General features: G+C 40.9%; 1 protein-coding gene across 1 annotated transcript in view; it reads right to left on the reverse strand.

The window, feature by feature from the left end:
• Window positions 1-337: 337 nt before the first annotated feature.
• Window positions 338-17,640, reverse strand: part of LOC118779104 (cAMP-dependent protein kinase type II-alpha regulatory subunit-like) — a 46,965-nt gene continuing 29,662 nt past the window's right edge. Inside the window, 9 exon segments of the mRNA XM_036530997.1 lie at window positions 338-559; window positions 983-1,121; window positions 2,474-2,539; window positions 3,954-4,028; window positions 4,193-4,294; window positions 6,892-7,045; window positions 7,457-7,563; window positions 7,682-7,818; window positions 8,388-8,423. Of these exon segments, the coding sequence (XP_036386890.1) occupies window positions 435-559; window positions 983-1,121; window positions 2,474-2,539; window positions 3,954-4,028; window positions 4,193-4,294; window positions 6,892-7,045; window positions 7,457-7,563; window positions 7,682-7,818; window positions 8,388-8,423 (941 nt within the window). The 3' untranslated portion in view covers window positions 338-434.

Here is a 17,640-nt window from a genome sequence, read left to right on the forward strand (position 1 = left end):
ATCTGTCTACAGTCGTGTTCCTGGAGGACAAAAAACATGAGGCAAAGCTGTTCAGTGCACTGCCAATCAGAATTTAATGCTTTTATTGGTGAGAGTGAAAGCGCAGTCATGTTGGAACACGAGGGAATGACAAAGTGTGTGAGTGTGTGAGTATTCATGCGAGACAGTCAGCGTGTGTGTGCGCATGTATGAAGTCACTGTGTGTGACAGCGACTGTCTGTGTGTGTGTGCGTTAGCGTGCACATGTGTGTGAGAATATATATGTGTGTGTGTGTGTGTACCAGAGCCAGTGTGTGTACGCATATAAATGTGACTGTGTGTGTGTATGTGTGCGTGTGTGTGCGTGTGTGTGTGCATGTGTGCGTGCGTGTGTATGTATGTGTGTGTGTGTGTGTACGTGTGTATGTTAGTAAGGCACGGTTTTATGGCGGCTGTCAATCTCTCAGATCCATACTGGAGCCGAACAGAGCCACCAGCTGCTCCTCATAGTGAGCGATGTTCCTCTTCATGATCTCCTTACAGGGGCCGAGCAAGCGCTCAAACGCCTGCACGTCTATTACTGAGAGACGGGGAGGGAGAGTTAGAGGGAGGGGGTTTAAAAAGGAATAGACAGAACAAGAGTTTACTGATACAATACACATTATATATATATATATATATATATATATATATCAATCACACAGTTGCATTCTCTTTACTGATGCAATACTCAATATTGAACTCACACATCCGCATTCTCTTTACTGATACATTACTTGATGTAAAACACAGTCTCACACACATACATGCACACGCACACACACACTTACGAGTATGTACAGACACAAGTATGTATACACAAATATGTACAACACAATCATATTCTCTCAAATATACTCACAAACATACATGCACACACATATCTAGATATATGTACAGTTAGCTATGTTCGCTCGCGTGCACGCAGACACGCACAAGCACGCACACACATAAAGGGTCTTACTCAAGCACTTGACTTCTCCCACAGCGTAGGCAGAAGCAGCGCGAGGTTTGTTGGTGACCAGGGCCAGCTCTCCAAAATACTGCCCCCTACTGCAGCGTGCAATTTCTACCTCGACATTATCCTGCTTGTCAGCATTAGTCTGAAGGCACAGAAGGATGGAGAGACAGGTTAAGAGAAAGAGGTAGAGAAAAACAGGAGAGATGGAACTACGGGCTAAAAAGTGTTCAGAACATTACATGAAAAAAAAAAAAGCTCAGACGATATTCTACATTTCCACTGCCAGGCTAAACCACATGACCATCCAGGTCTGTCACTGCTCAACTGTCCCGCTACAGAAGGGACCAAAAGCCCAGGGTCAAAGACTGAGGACAGAAACTCCCTCAGTTTCACGCAGTCTGTCCCAAATGAGAGCTCTTCAGCTCCTCAAGTCTCACAGCATCCTAGCCACAGGAATATGCCAACTTTGCGGGAAGCTAGAAAGCTAACATTAAACCTTGGTGTTGGAGCTAACTTGCTAATTTTAAACTAACATCAGCAGACAGAAACACAACAGACAGGTACATCTGGAGTACCTCACAGGTAGGATTGCAAAGGGGTGGCAAATTTGTGGTTCATTTCAAAATTTGGAAATTTTACATGGGAATTTCATCAGAGAAATTTGGGGAATTTATCTTGTTTTTTAATCCTGCACATGAAAGCACATATTCTTAGTATGGATATGCCCCTCCTTTAAAATGATTAATAGAGGGTGTTTCCTGACCTTTGCACAGTTCCCTAATCAGGAGAACGATTGTTTTCACTCAAAGTTCCGTGAATAAACGTGTCCCCAGTTCTGACGTTTTAGATGAGCGCCAATGTACAGATCATGCTTTCATCACATGCACACCAGGGAAACAAAAGTTTCCAATGATCTGTGACCGCAATTCAGCTCGGGGTCGAGCACTCTCTCAGAGGAGGTAATCTATTGATAGTACATGCGGTGGTAAAATGTAAAATGACTGAATATAGTATTATGATGATACTGATCAAAAGTCTTAAGATGTTACATGTCATAGTTTTTTAGTAAGACAGGACTGTGCACATCACTGAGAATGGGTAATCACTACACAGTTGCGTGATGTGCCGTAATTGTGTCATAATCAATGCAAATTCACAACGAACATACAAGTCGATTACTGTACTGTCGTCAGGTGCTGAGTTACATTTGATATCCTCAAATAAATGCACTGGAAAAGAGATACACCTACAAAACTCCAACATGTCCTGTTAAAATACAATGTTCAGCATCAGAAAAAAAGTGCAGCAGTATTCGCTAATATGATTTTCATTTTTATTTACAAAACAACTAATAAAATATGTAGGCATGTTTGTAAAAGCTTGTTCATCACATTCAATACAGACTGTAAAAGCTTGTGATGTGAGCATTATGCTGGTCCACAGGCGTGAAAAAGCACAGAGAATGAGCTGCCTACCTGAGGCAGTGTTACTTACTTTACTTTTCATCATAATCTTCACTTCTCCTGACTCCACAATGAAGAAACAATCAGCCTTGTCGCCCTGTCAACCAGAGCACAGCACAGATATTACAGACGTTTACACCAACTTTTACATTTACATTTACAAAGACATGTACAGATATTTACACCAACCTGAGTGCCATCGATGCAACACAGACATGATGGGGATTAACACAGCTTTCTTTAGATATCAAGCCCCTAGCCACACCAATATTCATGATATACCGTAAGTGTCAGCGCCACATATCACTTTTATGGTACAAATCCATTATTGGCTGAACTCTACTTTGCTCAAGCCTACATAAAGTGACAAGAGAAACCAAAATTAATAATTTGTATTGACTACATGAAACCATATTTTAGTACCTAGCTTGTTACAGTACTTACAGTAACCTCCCTAACGTTATCTAAATGGTGCTGCTGGATTCACAAGCCAGTGAACAAACTAGCTAACAAGCTGGCTTTTGAGACATCTTTGTTTATTTCACAGTCTTTCAAAGTTACAAAGCAGAGTTTAATTATTAGCTTATTACAAGAACAACATCTCAAAAGAGATGTTCAGTTGCATTTTCATGGGGAATAGATTACTACAGATCATATAATTAGTAAAGTTAGACTATGCTAACGTCAAACTGGGTTGAAGCTAATGTTAATTTTCGTTAAATTTTGTTAAAACGTTAAATTTCACTAATCGTTTAAGAATGACTTTTTTCATAGCACTGCTGAGGACCCATGGACACAAGTAAAGCAAGTAATCATTCCACTGAGGTGATATTTTTTTGGAAAGAAAAATAATTTCTTTCAGGCCAGTTTTATTCTAAGGTACTGTACGTTCTCAGTGCCACGGAACATCTCATCATTTTCAGACTTCACAAAATTTGAAATTACGATAATTTCGTCTCATGCCTACTATTTAGCACACCAGGCAGCTATTGTTATAGTCACTCACTCAAAGAAATACCTCTTAATGTTATTCATGTTTCACTTCCTCCTCCCTTAGCCATCTTTTTTTTACTTTACAGTGATGAATCCCTAGTTCTTACATAAAATTCTTTTCTTATGTCTCTGCTGTTGTCTGAGATTGGAGTGCCAACAGGGACACCTGAAGGATAACAGGCTAAACTATAAAAGCCCCACAGGTAATGTGGTTTGAAAAACTCCCTTCCCTAATCATGAGTAAGAGTAGTGATTGTGAGTGATTATAGTGATTATCAGCAACAATGATAGTTACTACAGGCAGTAGTGATTATGACTGATGATGGGAAATATTTTTTGTTACACTAAAGAGAAATGCTGTTTAATAAAAATATGGGATACTAAAAACTGAAGGGCTCCTGTAGGAATAATCCCCCCATGCCTGCAGTGATATTTATGCCTATGGTGATATATAATGGTGTGCATGAAACAGGTATGCACAGTGATACACAGTGACAGAGACTGAATGGGCTCCATACCTGCATGATAATCTGCTCTCCATCCTGAAACACTTTCATCCCTAAAACATCAACGATCTTCATCCGCTCTGACAACTGAGAGAGAGTTCAGAAAAATGTAGTCATGAATTTGAACTCTTACTGTTTACATATTCTTATATTCAAACAAAAAAAACCCAAACATCACCACTTCCCCACCATGCTTTATTCTCTACACAATATACGGTTTCCCTTGTACGGCTTCACTTGTTCACATGTACCTCCAGGGACTTCAGCAGGGGAACGGACTCAATGAAGGTCTCGTACATTCTCCTCTTCTTGGCGTTGTTCTTCACAATCAGCCTGCGGAATGTGGCACGGTCCTGAGACAAACAGATACAGGTCATACACACAGAGCATGCCCCACACACACACACACACACACACACACACACACACACACACACACACACGGTATAGACACAATAAACAATATTGTCTGCCTTTGCTCTGTGGTTTTCTGCTGCCTGAACGATTGCTACCTGTTCCGCTCAGTGCTCCAGATGTGTCTGTGTGCTTTTTTCTTGCTCTGAATATTATCCACCAAGGTTAAGGTCATATAGGCTCTATGACATGCAGGATGGGCAAGCAGGATTCACTCACAGTAATATTTTGTCAACTTTTGCGGGCGAGAAGCAATTTCTTACAATAAGAGACCAAACTAGTTAATTCTGCAGTGACACGGTTGATGGGAAAATTTATTATGTTTTTTTTTTTCCTGCCTCCAGCTTTTTCTACCTGACAATCCAAACTGGTATAAAACTAACATTACTTCAATATTTTTTGGTCTACTAATTTTATTTAGCTGGCTGTGCTCCATTGTAATAGTGAATTGTTACAGTTCCAGAAACTGGTCACTATACACTGAGAGATTGTGTTCCAGCCACAGAGAAAGTCTTTGGAGCAGTCAGTGTGAGAGAGCTGTGTGATTATTGATCAAAACAGTAAGAAAAGTCATAAGGGGGCGTCATTCTATAAAGTGCAGCTGCCAGCTGTTTCCAGGCCCTGCAGGAAAAGGACCTGAGCAGTGATTCTAAGGATACCCATGAGGCCATATCATCCAAGAAGAGAGAGTTAGTAGTTGTCAGAGACAGTTATCAGAGGCTGTAAACATTACATGCACACATGAAAAGGCTGAAGACCTCCTGAGAGTGTGATCTAGCTCCTGGCCAAAGCAGAATGTAACTTAATGTGTAAACATCTTTGGCAAAAGAGTTAGCCAGCAAGTTATGTACTTTAATAAATCAAAAAAGTGCAGATAAATGGCTTTTTATAAAAATATGAAGAGGGACTACTTTGATTGTAAAAGGCAACTGTTACTGAAAGTGCACTTATTTTAAAATAAATTAGTTACAAGTTATTAATACAGAAAATGACATTATTCCCAAATTGAATGAAATGATGTCCCATTCCCTGAATAAAGAGGAGGAAGTTTTTCAATTCAGTATGTTTTTCAAGGCCTACAATTTTTTGTTCCCATCAACAATGACCATGTCTCCCAAACAATGGTTTTCCTAATCATCATTTTATCATCACAAAAAAACTTTCCCTCTAGACCCGAGTGCTGTCTTCAACACAACAGACACCATATCATTTTGAATAGACCTGAATGCACTGTCGGTCTAAAGGGAAGCAAGTTTTCTTGGGTAAGGTTGTACTTATCTGACAGATTTCAGTTTGTATAGCTGCTGGGCTGCTGCTCTTCTTGCCACTCATGCTTAGAAATATCATCAGTGAACATAGAATACGGTTTCATTTCTACAGCAATAACATGTTGCTGTATGTACCAGTGAAGCCTGTTAACGATCTTCAGATCTCAAGACTTGTCATAAAGACACACAACTTTGTATCATATCGGTAATAAGAGTCTTGTGCTCCAAAAACTCATAACACCACTCAACAACCCCAAATATACATATTAAAACCATGGGGTTATAACTGACCAGAATCTCTTTTAAAACTCTTTTCTCTCCATATGAGATGCACAAAAACTGGCCAATGCATTTACAACATTTAGATTAGACTACTGTAATGCCCTTTTAGTAGGATGCTCCAATGGGACTAAATCGCCTGCAACTTGCTCACAACCTCTTGTTGCCATCCAGTATATTTGACTTATAATGCCCAATGGGCAAATAATTTCCCAATTACAAGGACCTGTGTAAATTGACCTCTGGAAACTTATAAATGAGCTCTCAATTTTGTAAAGAGATTAAAAGAGTGGACAACCAAAGTTATTTTAAGATTAGTTCTGTCAGCACAAGAGGAAATAAGTAAAAGGTCAATTCATACAGAATGACAGAGGGAATTATTTTTTCATGCAGAGAAAAAAAAATTATGGAATAGCTTACTAGGGATGTTAGCAAAGACGCCTAAAGTGTTTATGACCAGGCTTTAAACAGTGCTAGTTACACTAGACTAGGCAGAATGATGGGCTGAATGGTTTTTTCGGTCATAAATTTTCTAACATACACCAACACATACACACACTCACGCACATGTACAAACATGCCAAAGGCACACAAACTTGTTAAATGCCACATGCACAGAGGTAACACACTTGCAACACAAGCTTCCAACGATTTATCCAGTGTAAAATTATAGGACGCTTTAGCTTTAGTTGTATAGCCTTTCCTGCAACATGCTAAAGTGACTGCTGCAGAGGAATTAATACAGTACTACTACATGCCCTAGAAGGAAGGGGATTTCTGGTGATGCAGTATGGTGCCCCCTTCCTATAATACATCATTTCACTTAATGTTTGGAAGAAATTCAGTGGTTTTGAAAAGAAAAAAAGAGGTGGATTTTACTAAGACCCTGAGAGCTTACATGTCAGCATGACAGTAAGAACAGTTGTGGCAGTGCGTGTGTTCAGGAATGCGTGTTCAGTGGGGAGTGTGTTCAGGCTCTGCTATCTCACCAGGCCCCACAGTGCCCCCTCCGTGGTGGCGATGATTGTTGCTGCTCGGGGGGTGTTGTACATAAGGGCCAGCTCTCCAAAACTGCCTTTGTTGTTGTACTGGCCCACACAACAGCCCTGTCCGTCTTTCTGTACCACAATGTCATATACTCCCCTGAGAGAAAGAAAGAGAGAAAGCGGGGGGGGTCAAATTCTGGGTTCATCTAAGCCAAACTGATCCACACTCCCACTAGCAAAAAGTACTGAAGACTAACCAGCTCCAAAAAACCTGGCTTGCCAAACAAAACTGGTGGTTTGATGAGTTTGGAAGAGGTTGGAACAGAGGTCCGTTGTTTCCTATACTGCCCCAATTACCTCCCCACCACAGACAAATACATATACATCCATAAATTCTAAAATAATCCATAAATAAAACCTGGATCAAATAGTTTCAATGCCGTCTAGAAAAAAAAAAAAAAGAGGTTTTGAGTGAAGACAGTACTTAGACAGCACTGTAAACCTGTATGTCTGTGCCTGTGATTCTTTGAAAGCGGACATGCATGTGTCCTGATCCCCTCTGACACACCTCTCGATGACGTAGAAGTTGTCTCCATCGTCACCCTGGTCAATGATGTGCTCCTGAGGTTGCACTCGCAGCTCAAACATGGCGTCCAACACTTGTGAAAACTGCTCCTGAAACCGAGCAGACAACGAGTCTGTCAATGAGAAAAGCTGTAAACATGTGTTAACATATGTGTTCATGTGTGTGTAGGTATCAGAGAGGGAGAGGGGCAAAGAAGAGAATGCACACCTGGTCCAGGGTCTTGAAGAGCAGGATGTCTCTGCATGCCTCCTGCAATCGGCAGCGCTGTTCGTCGGTTTTGGGGTGCACAACCCGAGGCTCGGTATCCTCCTCCTCATCGTCAGGATTATAGGCTTCTGCACACACTGTGGGGAACACTTATACTGTAACATACAAACACACACTGGGGAACACTTTCACTGTAGCACACACACTGTTCCCAGATTTACCCTTCAGCCCTTTTACTTCCTAATACAGCATGGTGTCACCAACATGCCAATCCATTGACTGGGACAGTCAAGGCAGAATGACTCTTAAAAGGTATCATTTTGGAATGTATAACCATTAAACACTAGTTTCCAAATGTTTTGTGGGGCACACATTGTAGCAGTGCCATTCACTGGTAAAGATAAGGGTAGCAACATTTTTGTGACCCGTCATGGGTCACGATTGTGAATTTATTTGAGTGCATTTTTAAGAATGTCCAATGATGTTTAATGCTCTCCCAGAGCTGTGTAAATTGAATCAGTTGACACTTAGCACATTCAATAAGAACTGAGACCTTTGATCTGACTTTGTACTCCATCATCATGCTGTTAATGACGAAATGTGCTCCAAAGCTCTCAGAAATACCTCAGTAATTACTGTGCTGTGGGCACATACACACATTAACACACAGAGGGAGAGCAGATGTATGGAGGAAAGACAAACTCACCTGACACTCTCCGATTGAATCTACTGGGCGGGGGAGCTAGAGGGAGAGAAGAAGAGAGAAAATGTGTGTGCATGTCAGGGTTATACCAAGTTCAAATGTAAACGCACAATCTCACTAACAAAAACACACTCACACTAACTCACTGATGAAACAACTACATGAAGACATATCACATACTCCACTGAACACATATAAACCAAACACTGCACAAAACATATGCGCTCACACAACCACTATACAAGTTATAAACGTTCACTAAACCGATAATCCATGGTTCAGCTGAGTTTACAAAATCTACATTATCTGTAGAATGGTTTACATACATATTGCTTTTCAGTTTTGGTTCAGCTAGGGTACAGTGGTTCATAAAATTACACAAAACAATTCATAGATACTTATATGCTTGTTGGTACATGTGAATTTACTTACAGACACAGACATTGATTGCTAGTTATGAGTGCCACTAATTCTTACATGGTACATACTACAATGTACTACATGACTTAGAATAGAATCAAATGCCATAGTTTAGATCAGTGGTTCTCAACCTTTTTTGAACCAACGCCAACATCATGATCCTCTTGCCGTTTTGGGGAAAAAACAATAACGACAACAACAACACTTTGGGAATTGATTGAAAAAATATTGTAAAGATATGTATTTGAAAATTCAAACAAATTCAGGACAACACACAAAACTTTGTTTTCAAGATCACGAACAAAAAACAGGAATAACAGAAGAAACTACTTGAGCAAACACACAAAAGCTTTTTTCCAAGACTAGGAATCAAACACGTGAACAACAGAAACTAATTGCCTGGCCAATGAAAAAGCAGCGGTCCCTCGCGCTGTCTTTAACTTATATTACATCCAAATTTCCAACGGTCATTTTATTGAAGACCGAAGACCAGTTCACTGAACCTAACAAACAACAAAAGTAGGCTGAAATTAACTGAATTAGAATAACTGAACTGAGAACTGAACTGAACTGAATTAAGAAGAAAGCAGAGGCTTTTAGTGTGAGCCCTGGGCTTGGTGGCTCGCTGCCAGCTTTTTCACCACAGGAGACAGAGACGTCAGCTTGAGCCTGAGCGCACCGGAGCTAACCAAATCGAGACAGTTGCGGTATCGCTTACATAGCCTAATCATTCGCACAAAAACATCAGAATATCTTTTATTTCAAACTCAAATGAACATTGTTTGTACTGACAGAAGCTTAAAAGTTGTGATGAATAACTGTCACTAACGCCCCCAATTTATGCCTGAGTGCCCCCTTTTCAGCTACCTCATTCACAACGCCCCCCCAGCATTGCCCGAACACCCCCTGGGGGGCGGTACCCCCGTTGAGAAACTCTAGTTTAGATAAAAGATACGGATGTCTGAGGGCAATATGGAAAATGTCAGATTTCCATTTCTTTCTATGAAGTATCTACAAACAATGACTGCCTCCTCCTAGTAATTGTAGATGTTCAGTTGATGTAGTGTAATAAATTAGTTTCTGTGGAGCTAGCTGACAACACGTCATCATGAATTACCCGTTCACACTCACAAAATTAACATGGAGCAGTACTTCTGGAGCCACCAGACAAGCATAGTGAGCAAACATACTGTCCTGCTGTCCTCATGAAAGGCATGATGGCAGAAACAAATGATTACTTCCTTTACTTTGCGACCACTTTCTTATTCAGGGTGCTTGCCCTTTTCCCAAATAAAAAAATCCAGATGTTTTCCAGACTTTTTCAAAACTGATCATTATTTTTTTAAGACCTTGACTTCATGCAGTTTTGTGCTTGCGTGCATACTTTTTTGTTGAGAGTGTAGCTTTTGTGTTTAGTTGAAGTTAAATTTAATAAAAGCATGAATGAATGAAGGAATGAATGCAGAATTTACAGTTAATCATGTTTTACTAGCAAAAATGTTTTTAAAACGTACAAAAAATGAAAATCAAAAAAGTGCATCAACTTTACACGAACATGTTTCACCAAGAGCACAGTCAGAACAATAAAAGTATGAATGAATGAATGAATCAATGAATGGATGGATGAATGACCACAATGCAGTTTCACTGCTAAATCAGATTTAGCTATTTTCACTCAATTGCAGAAACTAGGCACACCTAAACTAATGAATTCTATTGTAATACAATAGTGCTGGAATAAAGCATCATGTTTGGTATGATTTCACTTTTGTTGAAACAATCTGGGACAGAGAGTGATTATTATGGTGGCTAGTCTGTGCCACAGACTGTGGTACTGTTAAATTGTGTTGAATTCAAAATAAAAATATTTCTTATCAAGCCAGTCCTCACAAATTGAAATTGGGTGGCAAAAAGAGAGGCTCGCGGCACTCAGCAAGATTGCTGTATGTGTGTGTTTAACAGTATTACTAATGAACTAGCAACTGAAATGTGTGTTACCATAAAGGTAACTGCAGCTAACATCCCAGTCAGTCAGCATGTTCAGCTAGTCAGACATAATGTTACACCAGAGAGCCATACACAAGCTCTGTTTGCACTCATCTTTGAGGACAGCCTACAGTGTAGTAACGTGACATTTTTTAAGTAAATGAACTGTATCGTACCTGGACTGTGAAGCAGTTCTTGATTGAAAAAAGCTAGACACCGGCGGTGATCTCAATGCACTGGCAGCCAGACTTGAGTGCTTCTTGCTTTGGAGATGGCTCACCAATGCTGCCTCTCCCATGCTGACAACGTCAATGTTTTTTGCACAAAATTTGCAATATGCTTTTGTGTTGGACTTAGGGTCCGGTGCAATCCAATTTTTAAACTTCGGGTGTTGGAGCCATAAGTTCGAAAACACGCAACTACCCATTTCTGCTGGCAGCACTGGGCTAGGTACCTGTGTCAACTTAGTAACAGCAGGCTGCGGTCCAGACCAACATTGCGAGTTTCATTGTTAAAGGAAAGGCTTGCTCCGTATGAAACACTAACTAACTGCAGGCAAGCTAGTTCTTACGGCATAAGAACAGATGGATTAAAGTTTACTAATTCATATAGCTACGTGGAAGCTAACGTTACCATGCACAGACGTGTCTATGTACAAACTGCTCCAATTGCACATCATCATCATGGACGTGCAGCCATGGCCTTATTGCATATTTATATGACATGACACTGATAAAGTTAATCTGATTCAAGTTAATTTTTTCTGCTACTGTTAATTTGCTAAACAGACCAAGTCCTAGCAGTTGACAAACTAACGCAGCTTGCTGTAACATTAGCCATATGCTGTAGTTAATGTTACAACTGCGATCTTCATGGTGCATTATACAGGTTGTAGTCATTCAGATTGATCAGATTGTCAAGAGAAACAACAAAATATAAAACAAATTCTACCTGGACGTCCTCTCACGGAGTGCGTTGTCTGCTTCACACATGCAAGATGTTTACTTCCTAGTTTCGGACGCCCGTTCAACAAATAACGTGACTGGCCTACTCAAGTTGACAAGGTAACACGAGCTTTGATTGGATATCACTCCAGCACATTTATGTGACCAGCTAGCGAAATCATATCAACTTTTTATTTGCTTTTCTTCATATATTACGTATTTTACGTATTATGTGCATTTGTGCAGACTCTCAAATTCTACTATGAGCTAAACTTTTTTCCAGACTTTTTCAAGACTTTCACACAAAATTCCAGACTTTTCAAGCTGAGGGTGCAACAAGCGTCCTCCACTTGTTTCCTATGGAACTGGGACACACTCAATATTGTGAGTGGAGCGCTCCTGTGTGAGTGTAGTTAGTGAACACAGGTGTCCAGGGGAATTTGGGGTGCATCCTAAGTACAGCGTGAAATGAAGAACCCAGGTGGAATCTCTGCTACAATGTTGTACATTCATCCCAGTCGCCTCATAGATCAAGTGATGAAGCCGCCGATATGGCTGTCTACTTCATTTCACAACAGGGCAATTGATTTAATCATCTTTATATACTGCAAAACAGACAAACTGTATTAGCTGGTCTGATGGGCAGCCAGCGCTCGCAACACTACGGATCAATGGCTACTCGGGGGAGAGGCTGCAGGCACTAACATTGGCACTTGGTCAAACCCAATGGAAACAACATCCTTTTAAAGCATATGGTGTCACACAGGGCAGATTCTGTCGTTGACCTTAATCACAAGCTCCACAAAAGGTCAAAAGAACGTGAGATTTTTTTTCTTTTCCATCTCATTACTGATGTTAAGTACCATAAATAATCTATTTTTACACATTGAGCTTGTCTTTGTGGATGAAGAAAGCTCATTTGTACCTCCAATGTGTTTATGAAAACCTTCAACATATAAGCAAGCCACTATTTCCCATCATATTCTACAATGATAAAACAAAGTCCCCAAAATGTGGCTTTTTTGGCCTCGCCAAGCATCCATGCCATTTGAATTACAGAGACACCTGATTCTGCTGTACTTTTTCATTGTTGGAACTGTACATTAATATGGAAACTCCATCATATACCTTGAGGGAAACCGTATTTATCCAACGTGAAATCAAAGATATTTCTCATACCTTTTTTGATAGCTAAATGACATGTCAGAATTTTAAGGTGACATGCAAAAGGCCTCTGAATGCACTACTGTAGGACAGCCAGAGGATCTCAAAGAAGCCTGTGCAGACATTCATCAATGAATTGCATCATCCACTTTTACATTCACATTCAATCATCTGGGAGACAATATTATGCAGACAAAACAGCATGTGCAATAACATTAGACAAAAAGCTTTACGCATTGCAGATCACCCGAGCCATTCCTGAAATGTAGCTTCACTGTGGGTAACACTGCTAAAAGGGAATAACCACTGTTTTAGTTTTTAGTTTTTAGTACTGGGCTTTGTAGACCAGTCGAGCTGCTGCGTTTTGAATCAGCTGGAGAGACCTGATGGCACTTGTAGGGAGGCCAGCGAGAAGAGAGAAACAATAGTCTATTTTGGAAAGAACAAGGAACTAGACCACCAGTTGAGCCCTGTTGGAATTAAGGAATGGGCAAAATTTCCTAATGTTACAAAGCAGGAATCTGCAGCTGTGTCAATGTTGTTATCTGTGAAGAAAATGTTATTTGCCAGTTTTTAAATCTATTTAAAAACATCTGAGATGGCCTTTGAGCAAGAGTTCTTTTAACTTTTAATTAGGTTATTTATTTATCCCATTTATATTCCTTGATTTTTTTTACTAATTTTACTGTGTTTTCCTATCATGAGTCATGTATATCTGGCTTCTCTGTGCTCCTAATTTTTTTCTTATGTATGGTGTACCCATGGTGTACCTTACTGGTACCTTACCTGGTAGATAAGAAAGGAGAAAGGTATGATGATAACTATTTAATGGCAGTGCCCAAGATGCCCAGTTCAGCCAGGGCTGCCAAGAGGATCTCATGTTCAACTGTATAGAAAGCAACAGACAGAGTGAAGAGGATTATGAAGGTGGACATGAAGGCAGCTTTAGGTGATATGGGTACCTCGGGTACAGACAGAAGGGCTGCTTCCATTAAGAGGGTCTCTTTGAAACCAGACTGCTTAAGATCAAGAAGATAACGTTAAGCCAGGCCAGGAAGCCTGGAAATGTGATACATGGTAGGCTGCAACCTGTTCCACGGTTTTTGAGGGAACTGAGAGGAGAGAAAGTTCTGTAATTTTGGACCAATGAGCAGTCCAAGATTGGTCTGTAATTAGTCTTTTGACTCGGTCCCTTCTGAAAGCTTTGGCAATGCAGTCAGAGGTCAGGAAGGAATTTAGCAAGGAGGAGATAAATAGAGGGAGAGCAGGTGCAAAGACCTGTATTAGAGGAGAGGGGATGGGGTCCAGCAGACGTGTGATCAGCCTATTATCTAGTGAAAGATGTAGGAGGTCAGTATTGGAAATGGATCATATGTTGCTAGAGGAACCATTTACAGTGTCACTGGGCCATGTGTAAGCATTTGGAGGGAGCAGCATTAGTCTGTCACTCCAGTCTTGAAGTAGACTTGAAGCTGCCTGAATTTTTGTTTGAAAGAAGGAAGACATATCAGACCAGGCGACAGGAAAATACTGATAATGCTGAAAATACTGATGCTGATATTTGATCAAATCATCGGGCAGGTTTGACGTCCATTTCCTTTCAACTGAATGCAATTCAGTCCTGTTGGTGCATAGTACCTCAGTCAACCAGTTGGTGGGAAGCAGGTGACTTTGGAGGCCTCGAGGTGAGCTGACATAATGATTTCAGTGTCGATCAGGACAATGAGGAAGTTGCAGTGTCCACAGCTAGTTGAGAAAATGCCTCCACTGTTGAAACAGAGGAAATCACCTTACCTAAGAAGATTGTGTGAGAGAGGGTATACATGTCATAACAGAACATGCCCACCAGTGCAGGAGCTTATGTGGCAGGCCCCAGTGAAAGCAGAAGCAAGAAGGAGACGGAGTAAAGGTCAAAGAGTTTAAGTGGGGTCACTTCGGGGCAGCTGGTGGTGCAGCCTCTTGTGATTATGACATCAAGTTGGCTTCTAGCCTTGTGTAGGGGAGCACTGTACCAGAACTGAATTAGCAAAGTCATTTTAGTAGTTTTAAGAAGATGTCAAACTGAGGGTTTTTGAATGGATACTGAAACACCCAAATGGGATCATACAGGTATCAGCTACTGGAACAGAGATGAGGAGGAAGCCTAACTTATCAAAAAAGCTTCCATGGGTCCATGGTAGTCACTAGAGAAGCACAAAGTACAATCTTTAGTACTTCAAATTTGAGATGAGTGACATGGAGATAAGTAGACTAGTGCCACCACCCCCTCTGCAGCATCAAGACATGGGGGAGATGAGTACACAGCAGAGAGAATGGCTGGTCTGGCTGTGTTATTATGAGGTATTAAGCTCTGAGTGAGAGCAAGGAGTTGCAGAGATGCACAAGCAAGAGAGCCTGCATGCGTGTGTGTGTGTGTGTGTGTGTGTGTGTGTGTGACCCACTTTCACACCATACAGCGAATGGACTCTGACATGCCTGATAAACATTCAGAGCTAACAGACACTGACAGCCTGATAATAGACTTAGGGTGTGGTATCCACACCTTCCTGTTAGTGACGCAGTCATTGACGTACACACACACAAACACACTTCACCTCCCTTATCCCGCTCTACCGCTTCTGATCAGCTGATAGCAGCCACACAAGATACATGTCATTCTTGTGGCTTATCAAAAGCGCCAAACAAATATATGTTACTTTCTGTTTCAACTTTAGACCCAGCGCATCAACCAACAACTGGCTCAGTCTCAGGGACAGATTAAAAGAAATTTAGCAGAAGATTTACTGAAGTGCCTGAGCGTGTTTGCTGAACTGGCAGTGAACAGCCAGTTAAACCTGGTGAGAGAGGGTTGTGAGGGGATATTATCAGCTGTACCACCACAGTTTAGCTTGTTAACTGTGCCTAAAATTTCTGAACAGAACTCAAGCAGTCTACAGCTACAACTACAGCACAACCCTAGAATAAGGTCAAAATGTAGCTAATGTTCATTTTTGATTCTTGAGTCTTGCAGAGACAGCCACCAGCTAAACATGTGCGTTTGCTAATGCTAGCGTTTGTTTAGGCTACTACTGTTCTGTTGGCTGCAACACGTGTAGTCCTGGAATCAATTCCTTAGAGTAGAAAAAATTTGTGAGTTGCACTATTTAAGTCAGTCTAACTTCAGTGGGGAAAAAGCTTCACCACCACTTCACAAAAGGGTTAGTCTTTCTACCCATTTTTAATCTTAAACTTAACCTTAATCTCTTTGAGCAAAATTCCAATACTTGTCAATGCTTGCACTTCAATAATCATGATTCACTGACACACAAATTTAAAAGTTCTTTAAAATTATGTCTGACTCTGTGTGAGTCTTGTATCAGTCTGTATGTCTGACTTCACTGAAAACTATCATGACTGCTTCAGTACATAGCCAACTGTACATTACACATGTAGGGCTGGGCAGTATATCAACTTTTTAAGGTATATCGATATATTTTCAAATGAGATATAGGATGAGACAATACTGTTTGTATCGATATAGTCTGATGTTGTGTTACATAACCCATTTCTTCCATAAAGCCATGCCAGTGTTTGCATCTCTCTTTTCTCACGCTAGGCTTCCACACAATGAAACACCTTGTGAATTTTGCCCTACAACTTTTCGCTCTGGGGGCCTGGTCGCGAAAACAGCAAGCAAGTTTGGCTATCCTGTTAGTAGCAAGTGTAGTGGTGGTGCAGTGACAGAGCCGGCTGGCAAGCTAGCTAGCTAGCAAGCTGTTGTAGCCAGCAAGCCAGCTAACTAGCTATTGTGGCAAGCGATTCAGCTAGCTTGTGAAGTCAACCAGTCAACTGTGATGAAATGGCAGACATGAGAGCGAAAGTATACCGTCACATTCTCTGCGCAACCCTGGCCCCACTCTCCCTCTACGTCTGTGCACAAACCCCCACTCGATCACACAAGTTCTCCTACAACATGGAGGGAGACACAGCGCCAGTCCACACTGCCGATATAATTATTATTCATTTACATGTTTTGCAGCTGTATATTTTCAAACAGGGAAGGAAACCCTGTCTTTGCATTTTATTTTGATCACAGTCTGTTTTAATAAAGGTGCTTGTGACATCTCACATGTGGCTTTGACTTACAACTGAACATTTATCCCACTTCGTAGAAAATACCGCGATATATATAGTGTATCGCCATTCAGCCTAAAAATACCAAGATGTGATTTTTGGCCCATATCACCCAGCCCTAAACACATGCATCTCTTTTAGGCATCTTTAGAATCCCAACAAAGAATTCATAAAATGTTAACACCATATCTCTACATTCAACTTGGAACATATTTAGTTTATCTAAAAACGAGGAGCCAACAGGCAGAACAAACTGGTTTCTTTCTGCTGGGGACAGGGCTGGGTAGCTCGGCCAGGTTCCCTTGTCACATTGCTCTTGGCACCCTGAAACTTGTCAGGTGCCTGCAAGTTGCTTGGGTGACGAAAGTGTAGGACCTATCCTCACCGTAGTGTACTGAGGGACTTACCTAGCAGAAAATAGTCACATTGGCATGCATGTGTGTGTGCGTGCGTATCGGAACATAATATTTGGCGAGGCCCTGCTCAACCATTAGCGCACTCCCACAAGTGCAGAGGTTATCATAGTAAGACAAGCCAAGTAGTAAAATTGGCAATCACAAAAATAAAGGGTGACAAAGTGCTATTTGCAATGTGTTCTGCTGTAACCATGTTGTGGTATTTAATCACAC

Source organism: Megalops cyprinoides, chromosome 6, assembly GCF_013368585.1.
Source record: "Megalops cyprinoides isolate fMegCyp1 chromosome 6, fMegCyp1.pri, whole genome shotgun sequence".
NCBI lineage: Eukaryota > Metazoa > Chordata > Actinopteri > Elopiformes > Megalopidae > Megalops > Megalops cyprinoides.